This window comes from Anguilla anguilla, chromosome 15 (genome assembly GCF_013347855.1).
Source record: "Anguilla anguilla isolate fAngAng1 chromosome 15, fAngAng1.pri, whole genome shotgun sequence".
Taxonomy (NCBI): Eukaryota; Metazoa; Chordata; class Actinopteri; order Anguilliformes; family Anguillidae; genus Anguilla; species Anguilla anguilla.
Genome location: NC_049215.1, coordinates 34,555,161 through 34,572,660, shown reverse-complemented (window position 1 = coordinate 34,572,660; position 17,500 = coordinate 34,555,161). Strand labels below are relative to the sequence as shown.

At 56.3% G+C, this 17,500-nt stretch overlaps 1 protein-coding gene across 1 annotated transcript in view; it reads left to right on the top strand.

Moving 5' to 3' along the window:
• LOC118213566 (bone morphogenetic protein receptor type-2-like) overlaps positions 1 to 17,500 on the top strand; it is a 63,030-nt gene that overhangs the window by 22,355 nt on the left and 23,175 nt on the right. Inside the window, exons 2-3 of the mRNA XM_035392517.1 lie at positions 12,379 to 12,561; positions 13,081 to 13,260. Of these exons, the coding sequence (XP_035248408.1) occupies positions 12,379 to 12,561; positions 13,081 to 13,260 (363 nt within the window). The remainder of the gene's footprint in view (positions 1 to 12,378; positions 12,562 to 13,080; positions 13,261 to 17,500) is intronic.

The following is a 17,500-nucleotide window of genomic DNA, read 5'->3' as shown; positions in this document are numbered from 1 at the left end:
CCTGCCCATCTCCTCCTATTTTGGGTAAATGCAGCCCTGCAGCCCCTAGCAGACCCGTCTGTGTACCCGGCGTCTGGCGGTTCCAGACTGTGGGGTCGTTACAGGCAGACTGAGAGCAGGAGCCTGGTGCTGCTCAGTGTGAGCGAGCTGCCAGAGCTGCGGGAAATCACACTTTCCCCAGGCAGCTCTCTCTCTCTCTCTCTCTCTCTCTCTGTCCATCTGCCCCTTTCTCTCTCTCTGTCTGTCTCTCTCTCTCTCGTCCCTCTCTCTCTCTCTCTCCGTCCCTCTCTGTCTCGGTGGTGCGTAGTGTGGCTGGTCTCAGTGGTGCGTAGTGTGGCTGGTCTCAGTGGTGCGTAGTCTGACTGGTCTCGGTGCGTAGTCTGGCTGGTCTCATTGATGCGTAGTCTGGCTGGTCTCATTGATGCGTAGTCTGACTGGTCTCAGTGGTGCGTAGTCTGGCTGGTCTCGGTGCGTAGTCTGACTGGTCTTGGTGCGTAGTCTGACTGGTCTCATTGATGCGTAGTCTGGCAGGTCTCATTGATGCGTAGTCTGACTGGTCTCAGTGGTGCGTAGTCTGGCTGGTCTCGGTGCGTAGTCTGACTGGTCTCAGTGGTGCGTAGTCTGGCTGGTCTCAGTGGTGCGTAGTCTGGCTGGTCTCAGTGGTGCGTAGTCTGGCTGGTCTCAGTGGTGACGGTCCGCTCATTAGTCTTGGGTTAGGTTAGGGTTAGGGTTAGGGGGTGCAGGCAGTGACTTCCTGTCGTATGGATCTCTGCGCTGGTGTAATGGCTGCTTGTTGTCGTTACAGACGGTGTAATGAGTGGCCTGCGGTGATGTCAGCACACGAGTCCCGCTCTATGCCGCTCTCTCTCTCAGTGCTGGGGGCGGTCCGGCTCTCTGGCATTGTCAGGACTGAGCGTGCGTCGCGGGGGGCGGGGTTCTGTTTCTTTTTTTTTTTTTACTGGCGAGCGAAGATGGCGGAGGGCGCGCTTGACGCAGCTGCAGGCACCGCCCCCACCCCCCCCCCCCCCCCGGGGGCGAGCCCGGCGCGAAATAAACGGCTCTGTTTCCCGCTGACGTGGTTAAGCTGGGAGGAGGGTAATCCCGTCTGCGCGTGCGTGCGTGCGTGCGTGTGTGTGTGTGTGTGTGTGCGTGTGTGTGAGTGAGTGCGTGCGTGTGTGTGTGTGTGTGTGTGTGAGAGTGTGTGTATGTGTGTGTGTGTGTGTGTGTGTGTGTGTGTGAGAGTGTGTGTGTGTGTGTGTGTGTGTGCGTGCGTGCGTCTGTTTGTGTTTGTGTTTGTATGTGTGGATTGCGGGTATTTTTGTTGCTCTTTTGTAAATAAATACTTTGCTGGCCTCAGAGGAGATGGTGGTGATTGTCCGTTTCTCTGCCTGACCTCGGTCTCATCGTTCTGTCAGAGAGACGCTGCCAGGCTCTGCTCTCTATGTGTTTGCGCTGGAAGCGCTGGATCTCGATCGCTGCCGTAAACACAGGTGACAGGTTATCCGAGCCGCTGTCTGCTCTCCACCCCCCAGGATGGGACCTAAACGAGTCCGTTTGAAGATTCATTTCCCCCCAGAACCTGTAACTCGGGCTCTGGTCTGTTTTTTTGCGCCGTTGCCGGGCGACTCGGCTGCTGAAGCTGATTGGCAGAAGACGGACAGGCGTCGCCCATCTGTGGACACAGTGGGTGGGTCCAGGCTGCACTTTGATGTCTGTTGCCTTGGCGATATGCTGAATGCAGGTCACGTGACCCTCCCTCAGAAACGTGGTGTACAACGCTTTGCACCTAGATGCATATTCACTGTGAGCCCTACACCGAGGCTGGGACTGTGGACACACTCTCACACACACACACACAGACTCTCTCTCACACACACGCGCGCACACACACACACACACACACACACACTCACACACTCTCTCTCACACACACTCACACACACACACACACACACACACACACACACACGAGTGAAGCCTGCTGTGGCTGTGGCATTTACCCTGGCTGTGGGGGCTCCCTGTGTTGGGGGCTCAGAGCGCAGCAGGGCTGGGACATTTGCAGAGACGTGTTGAGAGGTCTCATCAGATGTTTATTTTTCTCTCTCGCGTGAGGTGAGCTGTGGAGGAGGCTGGAGTGGGAACAGGGCGGGGCAGCCTGTTTGAGTAGAGCCGTCTGTCCGTCAGACGGAAGGGGCAGGAGGCCCCGCCCCCCTGTGGGTGTGTCCTAGCCTGGGTCCTTCTGCTAGCGGTGACATGCCGCCTCAAACAGACTGTCCTGCGCCCCCTCCCTCACTGTTGCCCCCCCATCACTCCTGCCCCAAACCCCCGACCCCCCATCACTCCTGCCCCCACCCCTGCCCCTTTCCCTGGCCGGCAGATTTGAGACAGGCTGTTTTTCTCTTTCCAGCTGGGGGGGGGGGGGGTGGGGTGGTCTCTCCTGTGGCTAAGCTGGCTTTAGGACTCCCTGGTAAATGAAGGTCTGTTGTGGGAGTGGGGTGGGGGAGGGGTAGCAGGAGGGTTTGGGGTATTTGGCACACTGAGCGGCTCACTGTGCCTGGCCTGCCTGAGTCTCTCGCACCCTGTCCCTGACCTCTCAGGCCCCGGGCGGGGCGGGGTGGGCTGGAGTACGCTCGTATAATCTCTGCTGGTCTGGCCTGCCCAAAACGGCATCCTAAAATGGCTGCTCGTGACCTCACCCGCTTCAGTTGAGCTCAGATTCCACACATTTATACTCGGTGAGAGTTGTGAGGGTGTGAATACTGACTCCACCCTTTTGGGGACCCCCTGTTTTTATAATTAGCCGGACGCAATTTCATATTTTTTAATTAACTGAATGCCTCTGTCGCATTTTAAACTGGGAGGTTTATTTATTTGTGTAATACCTCATTAATATCAGCGTGCAGTGATGAGCAGAACTGCAGCAGCAGCAGCTGTCACATGATGCTCAGTCTGCACACGCGGCTCACAGACGGTACTGTGGCAGGTGTTGGGTCATGTCAGGAGGGTTTTCGGGGTTCCGGGCTGGTTTTCGGGGGCGGTGGCTGGGTCCGTGGTGTGGAAACGGGGTCCAGGTTCCGCCGGTGCCGGCTGTGGCAGACAGACCCCCGGCCCGCAGGGGTCCCGCAGCCTCGCCGTGTGAGAGAGCGCCTCCTGCTGGCGGCCGTGTGCCCTGCGGTCTGTCTGCACCGCTGCGTGAGGAGGGCGGGGGGGGTGTGGGGGAGACGGGAGCGGGGGGGGGGGGGGAGTGGGGGCAGCTACCAAACTGCGTGTGGATAAAGTGAAATGAGGGGTACAGTTTGCCTCCGCCCCCCTATTTATATCATAACACACAGTGTAAGTGAATAAGCACAGGATTAACGTGGAAGAACTGCAGATGCTGGGTACTCCTGTGCTTCTCTTCAGCTGACAGCCTGGTCATCACTGTGATACAGTCAGTGTGTGGGTGGGAGGGGGTGGGGGGGAGGTAGAGGGGCTGCTGTGAGTATTTTGTTTCGGGGGGGGCTGGGAGGGGGTTAATAATTGCCCAGAGCAGCGTGGCCATGGGCCGTGTGTAAATAGCCCCCTGCTCCAGGGGGACACAGGGCACCATGTCGTGCAGATGTGTGTGTGTGTGTGTGTGTGTGTGTACACGTGTGTACGTGTGTACGTGTGTGTGTGTGGGGCAGATTGTACTCTAACAGGAGTGTGGGGCAGGTTGTACTCTGACAGGAGTGTGGGGCAGATTGTACTCTGACAGGAGTGTGGGGCAGATTGTACTCTGACAGGGGTGTGGGGCAGATTGTACTCTGACAGGAGTGTGGGGCAGATTGTACTCTAACAGGAGTGTGGGGCAGATTGTACTCTGACAGGAGTGTGGGGCAGATTGTACTCTAACAGGAGTGTGGGGCAGATTGTACTCTGACAGGAGTGTGGGGCAGATTGTACTCTGACAGGGGTGTGGAGCAGATTGTACTCTGACAGGAGGGTGGGGCAGGTTGTACTCTGACAGGAGTGTGGGGCAGATTGTACTCTGACAGGAGTGTGGGGCAGATTGTACTCTGACAGGAGTGTGGGGCAGATTGTACTCTAACAGGAGTGTGGGGCAGATTGTACTCTGACAGGGGTGTGGGGCAGATTGTACTCTAACAGGAGGGTGGGGCAGATTGTACTCTGACAGGAGTGTGGGGCAGATTGTACTCTAACAGGAGTGTGGGGCAGATTGTACTCTGACAGGAGTGTGGGGCAGATTGTACTCTGACAGGAGTGTGGGGCAGATTGTACTCAGACAGGAGGGTGGGGCAGATTGTACTCTGACAGGAGGGTGGGGCAGATTGTACTCTGACAGGAGTGTGGGGCAGATTGTACTCTAACAGGAGTGTGGGGCAGATTGTACTCTGACAGGAGTGTGGGGCAGATTGTACTCTGACAGGAGTGTGGGGCAGATTGTACTCTAACAGGGGTGTGGGGCAGATTGTACTCTGACAGGAGTGTGGGGCAGGTTGTACTCTGCAGGAGGGTAAGGCACGCTCAGCTGATAGAGGTAAGCTGGGTATTGGTATTGTAGCTGCGCAGTGGCGTCTGGGCGTTTTTAAAGGTCTTTATTTTAACAGACCGGCCCGGCGTACTCTAGTGTACATACTGGGCCGCTGGCGATGGAACCATCGGGCCATTGGGCCCAGTGTCTGACAGGACGGGGGTGGTGGTGGGCAGGGGGGGTTAGTCTGGCGGGGGTGGGCAGGGTGGGGGGTTTTGGGCAGGGGTGGGGGTTAGTCTGGGCTGATGGGACGGGGGCGGTTGTTGGAAGGGGGGGGGTTGGTTTGGGCTGAAGGGGCGGGGGTTGTCGGGGGGTGGGGTTGGTTTTGGCTGACGGGGTGGGGGTGGGGGTTGCCGGTGGGGGGGTTGGTTTGGGCTGAAGGGGTGGGGGTTGGTTTTGGCTGAAGGGGTGGGGGGGTTATCTGCTTCCACACAGCAGCTGTTGGACGCTGAGCACGCACAGGGCCGCTCGCGCGCGCAGGCTGAGCGATGGTCATGTGACACCTGGCACGGTGCCTGTGTGGCACGGAGCCGGGCAGAGAAGCAGGTGGTGGGAGGGGGGGGGCAGCGTTTGAGAAGTGGGAGGGGCGGGGGGAAATCCATCTGGCTGACACATGGGGGAGACTCTCCCCGAAACCCCAGATAGGCTGTCTTAACCGCCCCCCCCCCCCCCCCCCCCCCACCGTTTATCTCAGGAAAGCATAATGTTTTCTGTTTCCTTTCCTCAGTGAAGGAAAGAAGTCTTTCTGGAACATTCAGGACGTTTTTTATCTAAGTGTCTGCAGGAGAGATCTTGGTTTGGATGTTGCTTCATCTCCGTAGGTAAACGGCTCCAGTGGGGATGAAGGCTGCTGGTGATTCTGTGTGTCCGATTGAGGCGGCCAGTTGGCCACACGCCCTGGTATTCCGCAGTAAATTTGCCCACTTTGGCCCGGCCTGTCACATGACGCGACGCCCTCGCCCGTCCCAGTCTTTGTTCCTGTGTTTTCGGCCACAAAGCAATTGAAATCCAGCCAGCCCCGGCCACCAGGCGGCCAATAACCACAGACCGTCCCTCCCCCACCCTTTCACAGGAGACCTGCGGTGCTCCGAGCCAGCAAGCAACCCCCCCCCCCACCACACCAACCAATCAGCAACAGTCACTCGCCCCCCCACCCCCCACCCCCCACACCTTTTTTAACCCTTTGAGGTGTGAGGTCACAAACGTGTAATTAGAATGCTCTTAACTGAACATTCTAATGCTGATGTCACAATCAGTGCCGGTAGCTGAAAGCAGTGAAGTCCTAGAACACTGACTTTGAATTTGGGGGGGAAAAACCTGCCCTTCAAAGGGATAAGGAGATCCACAGTGACTCCCACAGTATGCACCCCATTCTGTTGTGATAGGTCAGGACTGCAGAGTTTCTTCAGTGCACATTTAGGGTGAGGGTTATGAGTTTTTTTTTTGGGGGGGGGGGGTGGGTAATGCAGGTACCAGTTGTGGCACAGTACCAGTTTTCTGTTTCTCTTTGGTTCCCATGGTTCCTAGTGGGCAGGAGCACCTGTACCGTGTTTAGCCTCCAGATGCTCAGCTCTGCTTGCTCCTCGTTGGGAGTGCTGTGTCTGTCATGGCTCGAGCTGACGCTGGAAGTGTGGCTTTGCGGGCTCATTAAGAACTATCACCGCTGCCATGGCAACAGGGACAGCATTAGAACACACGCCGGAGTGCGGAGGGCAGGAAGTGGCTCAGGAGGCCTGTGTCTGCCTGCCGTGTGTGTGGGAGATCTGTGTCTGCCTGCCGTGTGTGTGGGAGCCCTGCGTCTGCCTGCCGTGTGTGTGGGAGCCCTGTGTCTGCCTGCCGTGTGTGTGGGAGCCCTGTGTCTGCCTGCCGTGTGTGTGGGAGCCCTGTGTCTGCCTGCCGTGTGTGTGGGAGATCTGTGTCTGCCTGCCGTGTGTGTGGGAGCCCTGCGTCTGCCTGCCGTGTGTGTGGGAGCCCTGTGTCTGCCTGTGTCTGCCTGCTGCCACGCACACACACACTGGCCTCCTCTGTCTCACACACACACTGGCTTCCTATGTCTCTCTCTCACACACGCACACTGGCCTCCTCTGTCTCTCACATACACACACACACACGCGCACGTGCACACACACTCTTCACCAGGCAATTTAGCCAAATATAATGACAGAAAATCACCCTGACTGCCTGTCAGTGTGCCTGTCCTTCCAGTTCGCTTGCTGTATATCTCTCCCTCTCCCTCTTCTTCTCCCACTCCCTCCCTCCCTCTCTCCCTCCCTCTCTCTCTCCCTGCCTCCCTCCCTCTCTCCCTCTCTCCCTCTCTCTCTCTCTCCCCCTCTCTCTCTCTCTCCCTCCCTCCCCCCCTCCCTCCCTCCCTCCCTCTCTCTCTCTCTCTCTCTCTCTCTCTGGTGATACGACATCTCGCATTATCCTCAAGGTCACTGTTTGAGCGCAATCTCTTCCTTCTTCACAATCCAGTGGCTGCTGAAGTGCTTTTGAGCCCCCCCCCCCCCCCCCCCCCCCCGGGTCCTGGCTGCTCCCCCCCCCCCCGCTGGTTTGCGGCCCGTTATATAGCTGCTGGTGTTAAAGTGTATAGTGGCGCATGAGAGCGCAGAGTGAGGAAGCACGTGCATTACTCCGATATGTCACTTCCTGTGAGAGCGCTCCATTTCACACCCCCCCATCTCTGCTCCCTCGGTGTGCCCTGCCAGCATGGGAGCTCCTGGGGCCCTGAGCCTTAGCTGCGTTGGGGACCCCAGTGGGGTGTGGGGCCCCGGGCGGGGCGAGGTGTCGCTGCTCCTCTCCTGCTCCTCGTGCTCAGGGGGGGAGGAGTCTGGCCTGCCTCACGCACGCTCACACACGAGCGAACGTCCCCCGAGCTGACGCTCAGCTCCTCCCTTTATTCTCTGCTGTCATGGCAACGAGCGCGTACCGCGAGCAGACGTACGGCGGGTGTGGTCTTATCGCTGCGGCCCCTCCCCTCCCCTCCCCTCCCCGCTCCCGTCTGGCCCCTGTCTGGCCCTGGTCTGGCCCCTGTCTGGCCCCTGTCTGGCCCCTGTCTGGCCCCGGTCTGGCCCCGGTCTGGCCCCGGTCTGGCCCCTGTCTGGCCCCTGTCTGGCCCCTGTCTGGCCCCTGTCTGGCCCCTGTCTGGCCCCTGTCTGGCCCCTGTCTGGCCCCGGTCTGGCCCCCGTCTGGCCCCGGTCTGGCCCCTGTCTGGCCCTTGTCTGGCCCTGGTCTGGCCCCTGTCTGGCCGTGAGTGTTGTGCAGTTGGAGCTTGTGATAATGTTTTATGTAAAGGAGCTGTTTTCCCTCTTTTTCCCTGTGTGCTGGTCTGCAGAGACCAACGTGCCCCCACCCCTCCCCCCCATACTCGCGCCTCCACCCCCGCCAGCTGCCTGCGTTTTACTCCAAATTACAGGAAACCCTAATGACTAATGGAGCAGCCCCCGCTGCTGCTGCACAGATGAGGCCCTGGGTTTACAGGCACACACACTCACACACACAGACACTCACACACGCACACACACACACGCACACACACTGAGCACAGATACCAACACAAACACACACACCGAGCACGCACACATGGAACACCTGACCTGCAGCTGACACTGTCTCCCCCTCAATCTCTCCATCCCTCCTGTTTTCTCTCTCCCTCCCTCCCTTACACACACACTCACTCACACGGTCTCTAAGGGTCTGGGCTAGGAGAGAGAGAGAGAGAGAGAGAGAGAGATATGTAGCTGTGGTGTGATGCTCCTGCTCAGATTTTGATCAGTGCTTTTGCTCGCTGGTTGAGGTGGAGCTGGAGTGTGTTGGCTGGGGTGCATTAATGGTGAACGTGTAGCTGCAGGGAGGCGGAGCTGTAGGCGGGGCCAGGCGTGTAATGGAAACCCGCCCACATCTGGACTGGCTTCAGAACACAGGGAGGCTCAGAGGGCTTTGTACTCTGTTTCCGATCAGAACACAGTCAGCGTATGATTTCGCAAGGAGCTCCCAGTGGAGTGTGTGCTTGTATGTGTGCGTGTGTGTGTGTGTATGTGCGTGCGTGCGTGTGTGTGTGTGTGTGTGTGTGCGTGAGTGTGTGTGTATGTGCGTGCTTGAGTGTGTGTGTGTGTGCCTGAGTGTGTGTGTGAGCTCCTCTCAGGACTGGCCCATGCAGCAGCAGTGTTAGGGGGGCGTGCAGCTCTCTCTCTTTAGGCTCCTGTGCTGTACAGAGCCTCGCAGGCCCCCACACAGAGAGCCCCCCCCCCCCACCCCCCGACTGCAGTCCCACAGCCTCCAAGCCTCCATAGCTCATGGGGGAGCGGTGCGGGGGGGGGGGGGGGGGGGCGGGGGGCGGGTCCAAAGCATGACGGTCATGGCGTCACGGCCATGGCGATGGCGGCTCGTTTACATTACGAGGGTGGGGGGGTGGGGTGGCGGAGTGGTGGGACGGCCTAATCCGGCTCGGGGCCAGCTGTCTGAGGGATGGCCGTGGGCCCGACCCCCGAGGCAGACGCGCCCGTCCTTTATACCCCAATAATCTGGGGCTCTCTTAATCCCCGTCGATATTAATCTGGGGCTCTCTTAATCCCCGTCGATATTAATCTGGGGCTGTCTTAATCCCCGTCGATATTAATCTGGGGCTCTCTTAATCCCGTCGATATTAATCTGGGGCTCTCTTAATCCCGTCGATATTAATCTGGGGCTCTCTTAATCCCGTCGATATTAATCTGGGGCTCTCTTAATCCCGTCGATATTAATCTGGGGCTCTCTTAATCCCCGTCGATATTAATCTGGGGCTCTCTTAATCCCGTCGATATTAATCTGGGACTCTCTTAATCCCCGTCGATATTAATCTGGGGCTCTCTTAATCCCCGTCGATATTAATCTGGGGCTCTCTTAATCCCCGTCGATATTAATCTGGGGCTCTCTTAATCCCCGTCGATATTAATCTGGGGCTCTCTTAATCCCCGTCGATATTAATCTGGGGCTCTCTTAATGCCCGTCGATAGTAACGCCTGTAATGCTCTTTTGATACTCTGTTTGTTTTCCTGTCCTGAGCGGTCTGCAGGGCGTGCTCACTAACGCTTACGCCTGCGGAGGTAAAAATGACTCTCAGTGACTTCAGCGAGAGCTTGGCTGTGCTGGCTGAGTTATGGCCCAGCAGGCAGCCGGCCGTGGCCGACCGTGGAAGACTTCCTGTTTACAGAGGGGCGGGGAGGAAGCAGTGTGCTGCCTGCAGGGACCCAGGCATGAAGCATGGTACACTGAGACAGGAAGTGACAGCCTGATTAGAGAGACTGAGACAGGAAGCCAGGGCCTTTATTAAATAGACTGAGACAGGAAGTGGTTTCATAATTAGAGAGACTGAAGTCATATCTGAAATTACTTCCTATTCAGTATGTAGTGCACTATATTTAACTTCCACCATTTTGAGTGTACGAATTCCAGCTGTAAAATGTATGCACTATATAGTTCCCTGAACAATTCCAAAATACAACAGTAGTGTACAAAATAATGCAAAAAAATCAAAATAAAAAACCACAATGCAGTATTTCACCTCTGCTCTTGAAACACGTCCAGCAGCAGTTAACAGTTTGAACGTTACTTTGCTCAAAAGTTTGAGCAGATACACTGAGAAAGACGATAAAAATGACAGCACTTTCACTACTGCTAATTCAGATACATTTGAGGACAGTCATGTAATTAAGGCATTTATGCGACACCACATGTCATTGGTGACGAGAAACAATGATTGGTTAGTGTCTGAAATGTACTGACTCCCTGTAGAGGCTCTTGTTGCGTTTCTCGTGTGAGGAGTCAGGGATGAGTGGATGAGGGAGATGTTTCTGACTGAAACCGACATGAAACTGGCCTCCTGGAGAGTGTTTGGGGGTCTGTCTGTCTGTCTATATGTCTGTCTGTCTGTGTCTGTCTGTCTGTCTATACGTCTCTGTCTGTGTCTGTCTGTCTGTCTGTCTATATGTCTGTCTGTGCGTCTGTCTGTTTGCCTGCATCTGTCTGTGTCTGTCTGCGTCTGTCTGTCTGTCTGTCTGCGTCTTTCTGTCTGTCTGTGTGTCTGTCTGCGTCTGTGTGTCTGTCTGCGTCTGTCGGTCTGTGCGTCTGTCTGTTTGCCTGCATCTGTCTGTCTGTCTGTCTGTCTCTTTCTGTCTGTCTTCAGCATGCTTGGAATGCTTGAGGTTGCCGGAGAGTCATTTTAATTCACCACTGGGACTCTGACTTAATTAGCATATTTTTTAAAGATCGCAGAGCCTTTTGAATTTGAGGTGTGACTTAGAGTTTAGTGTCTGGCGTGCGCGCGCGTGTTCCTGTCTGGGGAGGTAAATGGACTGCAAATGACATTTAAGGGCTGCAGTTTTTTTTAACGCTCGTTACCCCTGACTGACTGGGCTGCAAGGCGCTTCTCCCCCATAATACCCCAGTGCTCCCCACTGCATCTCTTTCTCCAATCTGGCAACCAGCGGTTGTGTGAAACACTGCTTTCTGAACCAATCACAGGAGTGGGCGGAGTGAGCCATGGGGAAGTAGTATGAACCACATGAATGAATTAAAGGTGTGTGTGTGTGTGTGTGTGTGTGCGTGTGTGTGTTTGTGTGTGTGTGTGTGTGTGTGTGTGTGTGTGTGTGTGTGTGTGTGCGTGCATACATATTGCAAGGAGAGAATGGAGGCTGTAATGAGTAATGCTTCAATATATGCTTGTGCTTTACAGGGATAGGGGCTAGGGGCTTTGCTGATTTGTGTGCGTGCGTGCGCGTATTTCTGTGTGTGTGTGTGTGTGTGTGTGTGTGTGAGAGTATATGTGTGCGTGTGTGTGCGTATATGAGTGCGTGTGTGTGTGTGTGTTTGTGTTACCTTAAGGACAGCACACAGCTGTGTCTGATGTCTTGTTAGACGCAGTGGAAAGCGTGTATGAAAGGACAGACCGGTTCCACTCTGTGCTCAGACCAGTGTTGAGCGCACTTCCTGTGGCTCTGATTGGTTTTCAGAGACAGCGCTGTTCTGGGGCTCTGATTGGTTTTCAGAGACAGCGCTGTTCTCGGTGTAGTGGGGCGGGGCGGGGCGGGGCGGGGCCGCGTCACGGTAATAAGATCCCGGAGCAGGAAGCCTCAAAATGGAGGCGGCTGCAGCCTCCGCCCAGTCAGCTGTAATCACCGCCCTGTTTCTCGCCGCCCACGCACTGCATGCTGGGTGATGGGCCTTCCTCTGAGCACTGCCTCAAAAAGGGCGGAGGCTGCAGCCTGGGCTCATCCAGTCGTAATTAGGACCGTGTTTCCCGTGCCCTGACGGGAGGGTGGTGCTGCCCGCGCACTGCATGCTGGGAATTCCTCTGAGCACTGCCTTCGTAAGAGAGCAATAGCAGTGGTGATAATGGCGCGGAATCTGTGCTGTCTGAAACATGGCTTAGCGTGTGTGTTCTGTTGGAACATTCAGCTGCTCAACGAGAGTGTGTGTGTGTGTTTGTGTGCTCGCTCTGTCCTACTGGTGAGGAGGGAGAGAGTATGTGTGTGTGTGTGCCGACTATGTCCTTCTGTTGCACACTTGAGGACAGAGGGTGTGTGTGTGTGTGTGTGCGCGTGTGTGTATGTTTGGGTACGCACTGTCCGTTTGTATTGTAGCTTATCAAACCTGTGTTTTGTAGTTGTTCCAATGACCATGGTATGCACCTTTGTACATCGCTTTGGATGAAAGCGTCTGCTAAATAAATGTAATAAAATGTAACGACTTTCCTCCTGTCCCGCAGCTGCGCAGAGTGAGGAGAGGGAGTGTGTGTGTGTGTATAGTGTGTGTGTGTGTGTGTATAGTGTGTGTGTGTGTGTGTGTGTGTGTTTGGGTACTCACGGTCCGTCTGTCCCCCTGTCCCACAGCTGCGCAGAGTGAGGAGCGGGAGTGCGCCTTTAACGACCAGCAGTCGCAGTTTGACGAGCAGCACGTGGGCGGGGAGGGGCGTGTCTCGCTGGAGAACACCACCGTGCGCTGCAGCAAGGGCAGCCGCTGCTTCGGCCTGTGGGAGAAAACCCGCGACGGGGACATCCGCCTGGTCAAGCAGGGTACGCTCAGCGGCGCTGACGCTACGTTAGCGCGCGATTCTGCACTCAAACATTTATGCTAATGCTACATTAGCACACCTGATTCTGCACTCAAACATTTATGCTAATGCTACATTAGCGCGCCTGATTCTGCACTCAAACATTTATGCTAATGCTGCATTAGCAGGCCTGATACTGCGCTAACGCTACATTAGCACGCCTGATTCTGCAATCATACTGTACATTTATGCTAACGCTAAATGCACACACCTAATACTGCACTCAAACATTTATGCTAATGCTACATTAGCAGGCCTGATACTGCGCTAACGCTACATTAGCACGCCTGATTCTGCACTCAAACATTTATGCTAAAGCTACATTTACGCACACATGCAGTTTACTACACTTAAGACTCGCACACCTGTAGTCATACACACACACGCGCACACACACACACACACTGTTCATATGCTTCCACCTGAACTGAGCTGGATTTGACCCCTGTCTCTCTCTCTCTCTCTCTCTCCCCCTGTGCAGGTTGCTGGACTCACATCGGCGATCAGCAGGACTGCCATGACGACCGTTGCGTGGTTACCACCACACCCTCGCAGATCCAGAATGGCACCTATCGCTTCTGCTGCTGCAGCACGGACATGTGCAACGTCAACTTCACCGAGGACTTCCCCCCGCCCACGCCCACCAGCGCTCAGCCTGTCTGTGAGTCAGGGGGCGGGGCATGGGGGAGAAGGGGCGGGGCGGGGAGGGAACAGGGGAGGGGCATGGAGGACAGCGGAGGGGCCTGGGGGGATAGAGGAGTGGCATGGAGGGATGGGGTGGGGCATGGAGGAACGGGGGGGAACGGAGTGAAGGGGCGGGGCACAGAGAGATGGGGAGGGGCATGGAGGGAAGGGGTGGGGCATGGAGGAACAGGGGGGGAACGGAGTGAAGGGGCGGGGCACAGAGGGAAGGGGAGGGGCACGGAGGGAAGGGGTGGGGCATGGAGGAACAGGGGGGGAACGGAGTGAAGGGGCGGGGCACAGAGGGAAGGGGAGGGGCACGGAGGGAAGGGGCGGGGCGTGGATGACTGGGGATGCGCTTTATAAGACAAGGGGGTCAGTTTTCTGGTTTCACTGTCTGCCATTCTGTCTCTGTCTCTGTCTCTCTTTTCCTTTATAAATCTGGAAGGTTTTCCATTTCTGTTTTGTGGCGTCTTGTTTTTCTGGAAAAAGAAGAGAAATCGATGGCAGCGGAGCTGTATTCCATTTTTCGGCTGTGGGCGGGGCGGGGCCGGAGGGGGATCGGTTTTAAAGATGAGAGCGTTTTTCGGGCTCGTGCTGCAGCGCTGCGTCTGATTGGTAATTTAATATTTTGGGAGCGTTTCCTGGAAACGTTTCCCCTCAGGATACTTAATCCCAGCGCGCGCGGGGAGGCTAATTATGGGCGGGAAGCAGCTCGGCGTGGGACGGGGGGGGGGGGGGGAAACTCGTCCTCCATCTTGGCGGTGAAAAGGTCTTGTTTGGCGTGTTTTGTGTAGACGGGCGGGGCCGGGCTGGAATGCGCAGGGTCCCCTCACAGACGCACAGTGAGGAAGAGGAGGAGGAGGAGGCTCCTGCGTCGCCACAGCCGCGATTTGCCTCTCGCCAGCCATGAACCGTTCTGCAAACAGCAGCCTTAGCCTGCATCTCTCCTTTCAGAAGAAGAGAGAAGGATGGATAGACAGAGAGAGAGAGAGAGACAGAGAGAGAGAGAGAGAGAACCTGGAGGCGTCTGCCTGCCTCAAGGCAAAGCAAGCTCTCCTGCTCAGTCTCTGCCTGTCTCTCCTCTCTCTCTCTCCCTCTCTCTCTCTCCCCCTCTCTCTCTCTTTCTCTCCCTCTCTCTCTGTCTCTCCTCTCTCTCCCTCTCTCTCTCTCTCTCCCCCCCTCTCTCCCTCTCTCCCTCTCTCTCTCTCTCTTTCTCTCTCTCTCTCTCTCTGGGAAGAGGCACAGGGCGGGTGTACAGTGGGAGAGATGAGAGAATAATCGATGCTCAGAGCGGCTGGCTCTCGTCCTCAGTTACAGGACCTGGCAGCGGGAATCGACCCGCGGACGGGCGGAATGTTCCGCGCTGGCGGCGGCGGCGGCGTCGCGAACGCTGAGGCGCGAACGCTGAGGCGCGAACGCTGAGGCGCGAACGCTGAGGCTGAACGCTGAGGCTGAACGCTGAGGCTGAACGCTGAGGCCTGCCGCGGCTCCAGAGTCGCGCGTGCGGAGCGTAGCAAACGCAGATAATTCAGCAGGATTCTCACTCACTTTTCATTGTTTTGGCAGCAAAACTGTTGCCAGTGCAGCGATGCACCTCGCGGTCTGGGATAGAACTCTGCCCGTGCCTCTGCCGATTGGCTGAGTGTCCTGACGGCTGATGCGTGATTGGCCAGTGTCGCCCCGGGAGGCGGGGTTTCGTTTGGCAGGGCACCTCCCTCCTGGTCACGTATCAGGGACTCCGCCAGGGCAGGGAGGTCCTGTGATCTCCCTGCACAAGCTGCTCACCTCTCAGCACGGCTCTGCGGCGAACTGCGCAGCTCGGGGGTAAACTGCGCAGCTCTGCGGTGTACTGCGCAGCTCTGCGGTGAACTGCGCAGCTCTGCGGTGAACTGCGCTGCTCTGCGGTGAACTGCGCAGCTCTGCGGTGAACTGCGCAGCTCTGCGGTGAACTGCGCTGCTCGGGGGTAAACTGCGCTGCTCGGGGGTAAACTGCGCTGCTCGGGGGTAAACTGCGCTGCTCGGCGGTGAACTGCGCAGCTCGGGGGTGAACTGCGCAGCTCGGGGGTAAACTGCGCAGCTCGGGGGTAAACTGGAGCTGGCTGCACACTCTGCGGAGGACATGAGTTCAGTTCCTCATGGAAGGTTAAAAAGATGTGAGTAAATAGTGTTTAAAGGGGAGTGAATGAGAGAGATCAGCAGGGCAGGCTGGGCCGTACCCTCACTGCAGCGGCTGTTACCGGGCAGACAATCCTCAGCCTTTCAGCATCCTGAGCACTGAGCACCACCTGTCTTACCAGGGCATGAATACACACACACACACACACACACACATACACGCGCACATACACACGCACACACACACACACACACACGCACACACACACACACACACAGACGCACACATACACACACACACACATACACACGCACACACACACACGCACTCACACACACATACACACAGACGCACGCACATACACACGCACACGCGCACACAGACGCACACACACGCACACACACATACACGCGCACACACACACACACACACACACATACACACGCACTCACACACACACTCACACACACACGCACATACACATGCGCACGCACACACACACACAGACGCACGCGCACACACACACACACGCATGCTCACTCACACACACATACACACGCACTCATACACACGCACACACACGTGCACGCGCACACGCACACACACACGCACACACAGACGCGCGCACACACACACACACACACGCACACACACACGTACACACGCACACACACACACACACACACGCACTCACACACGCGCACACACACACACGCGCACACACAGACGCGCGCACACACACACACACACATATCCAAGCCGCTCATTTCTCCAGGTGAAATGGCCAAATGGTGAGACAGTGTGTTGAAGATAAAGATCCTCAGCGCACTGCACCAGATCCAGCTCTGTCCTGTAGCATGCAGCCTCTCTCAGCTCATAACTGCTATTGGGTACCCTGTAGCGCCCATCGACTACCGCCATGATTCTGTTTCCGGGGAAACGTGCCAAGCGACGCTATGCTAAGCGCAGACCAGGCGTCTGGTCCTCTGAGCTCTCTGAAACGCCAGACTGACTCTGCTCTCCAGTCTGCGCCCACTGCCGTCTGACATGCCACTCAAACTGCACCGGCTCCGCCCCCCTGTCTGGGCCCAGCAGAAGCCATTTGGAGCAAAGCTGACCTCATTTATATGCGCTCTGCGTGCCAGAGCTGTGTCTGTCTGCATGCGTGTGTGTGTGTGTGTGTGTGGCTGGGTGTGTGTGTGTGTGTGTGTGTGTGTGTGTGTGTGTGTGACTGGGTATGTGTGTGTGTGTGTGTGTGTGTGGCTGTGTGTGTGTGTGTGTGTGGCTGGGTATGTGTGTGTGTGTGTGTGTGTGTGTGTGACTGGGTATGTGTGTGTGTGTGCGCATTTGTGTGTGGCTGGGTATGTATATGTGCGTGTGACTGGGTGTGTGTGTGTGTGTGCCTGTGTGTGTGGCTGGGTATGTATGTGTGTGTGTGCCTGCGTGTGTGTACTTGTGTGTGTGTGTGTGTGTGTGTGTGTGTGACTGGGTATGTGTGTGTGTGCCTGCGTGTGTGTACTTGTGTATGTGTGCGTGTGTGTGCGTGTGTGTGTCTGTGTGTATGTGTGTGTGTGTGCGCGTGTGTGCGTGTGTGTGTCTGTGTGTATGTGTGTGTGTGTGCGCGTGTGTGTGTGTGTGTGTGTGTGTGTGTGTGTGACTGGGTATGTGTGTGTGTGCCTGCGTGTGTGTACTTGTGTGTGTGCGCCTGCGTGTGTGTACTTGTGTGTGTGTGTCTGCGTGCGTGCATTTGAAAAGCAGTAGTGAGTACAGTGAGCTCTAGCAGGTAAAATGCGTTCATAAGACAGTTTCATTTTCTTTTATAATTAAATGGACAAAGGTGTTTTGGCAGGATGTGTTCGGTGTTTGATGGGATGCGTTTGTTTGGGTCTCTAGTGTGTGATGGGGTGTGTTTGCTGTTTGGGGGGGGTTTGTTTGGTGTTTGGCGGTGTGTGTTGGTGGGGTGTTTGGTGTTTGGCTGGGTGTGTTTGGTGCTTGGTGGAGTGTGTTTGGTATTTGGTGGTGTGCGTTGGTGGGGTGTGTTTGGTGTTTGGCAGTGTGTGTTGGCGGGGTGTGTGTGGTGTTTGGCTGGGTGTATGTGGTG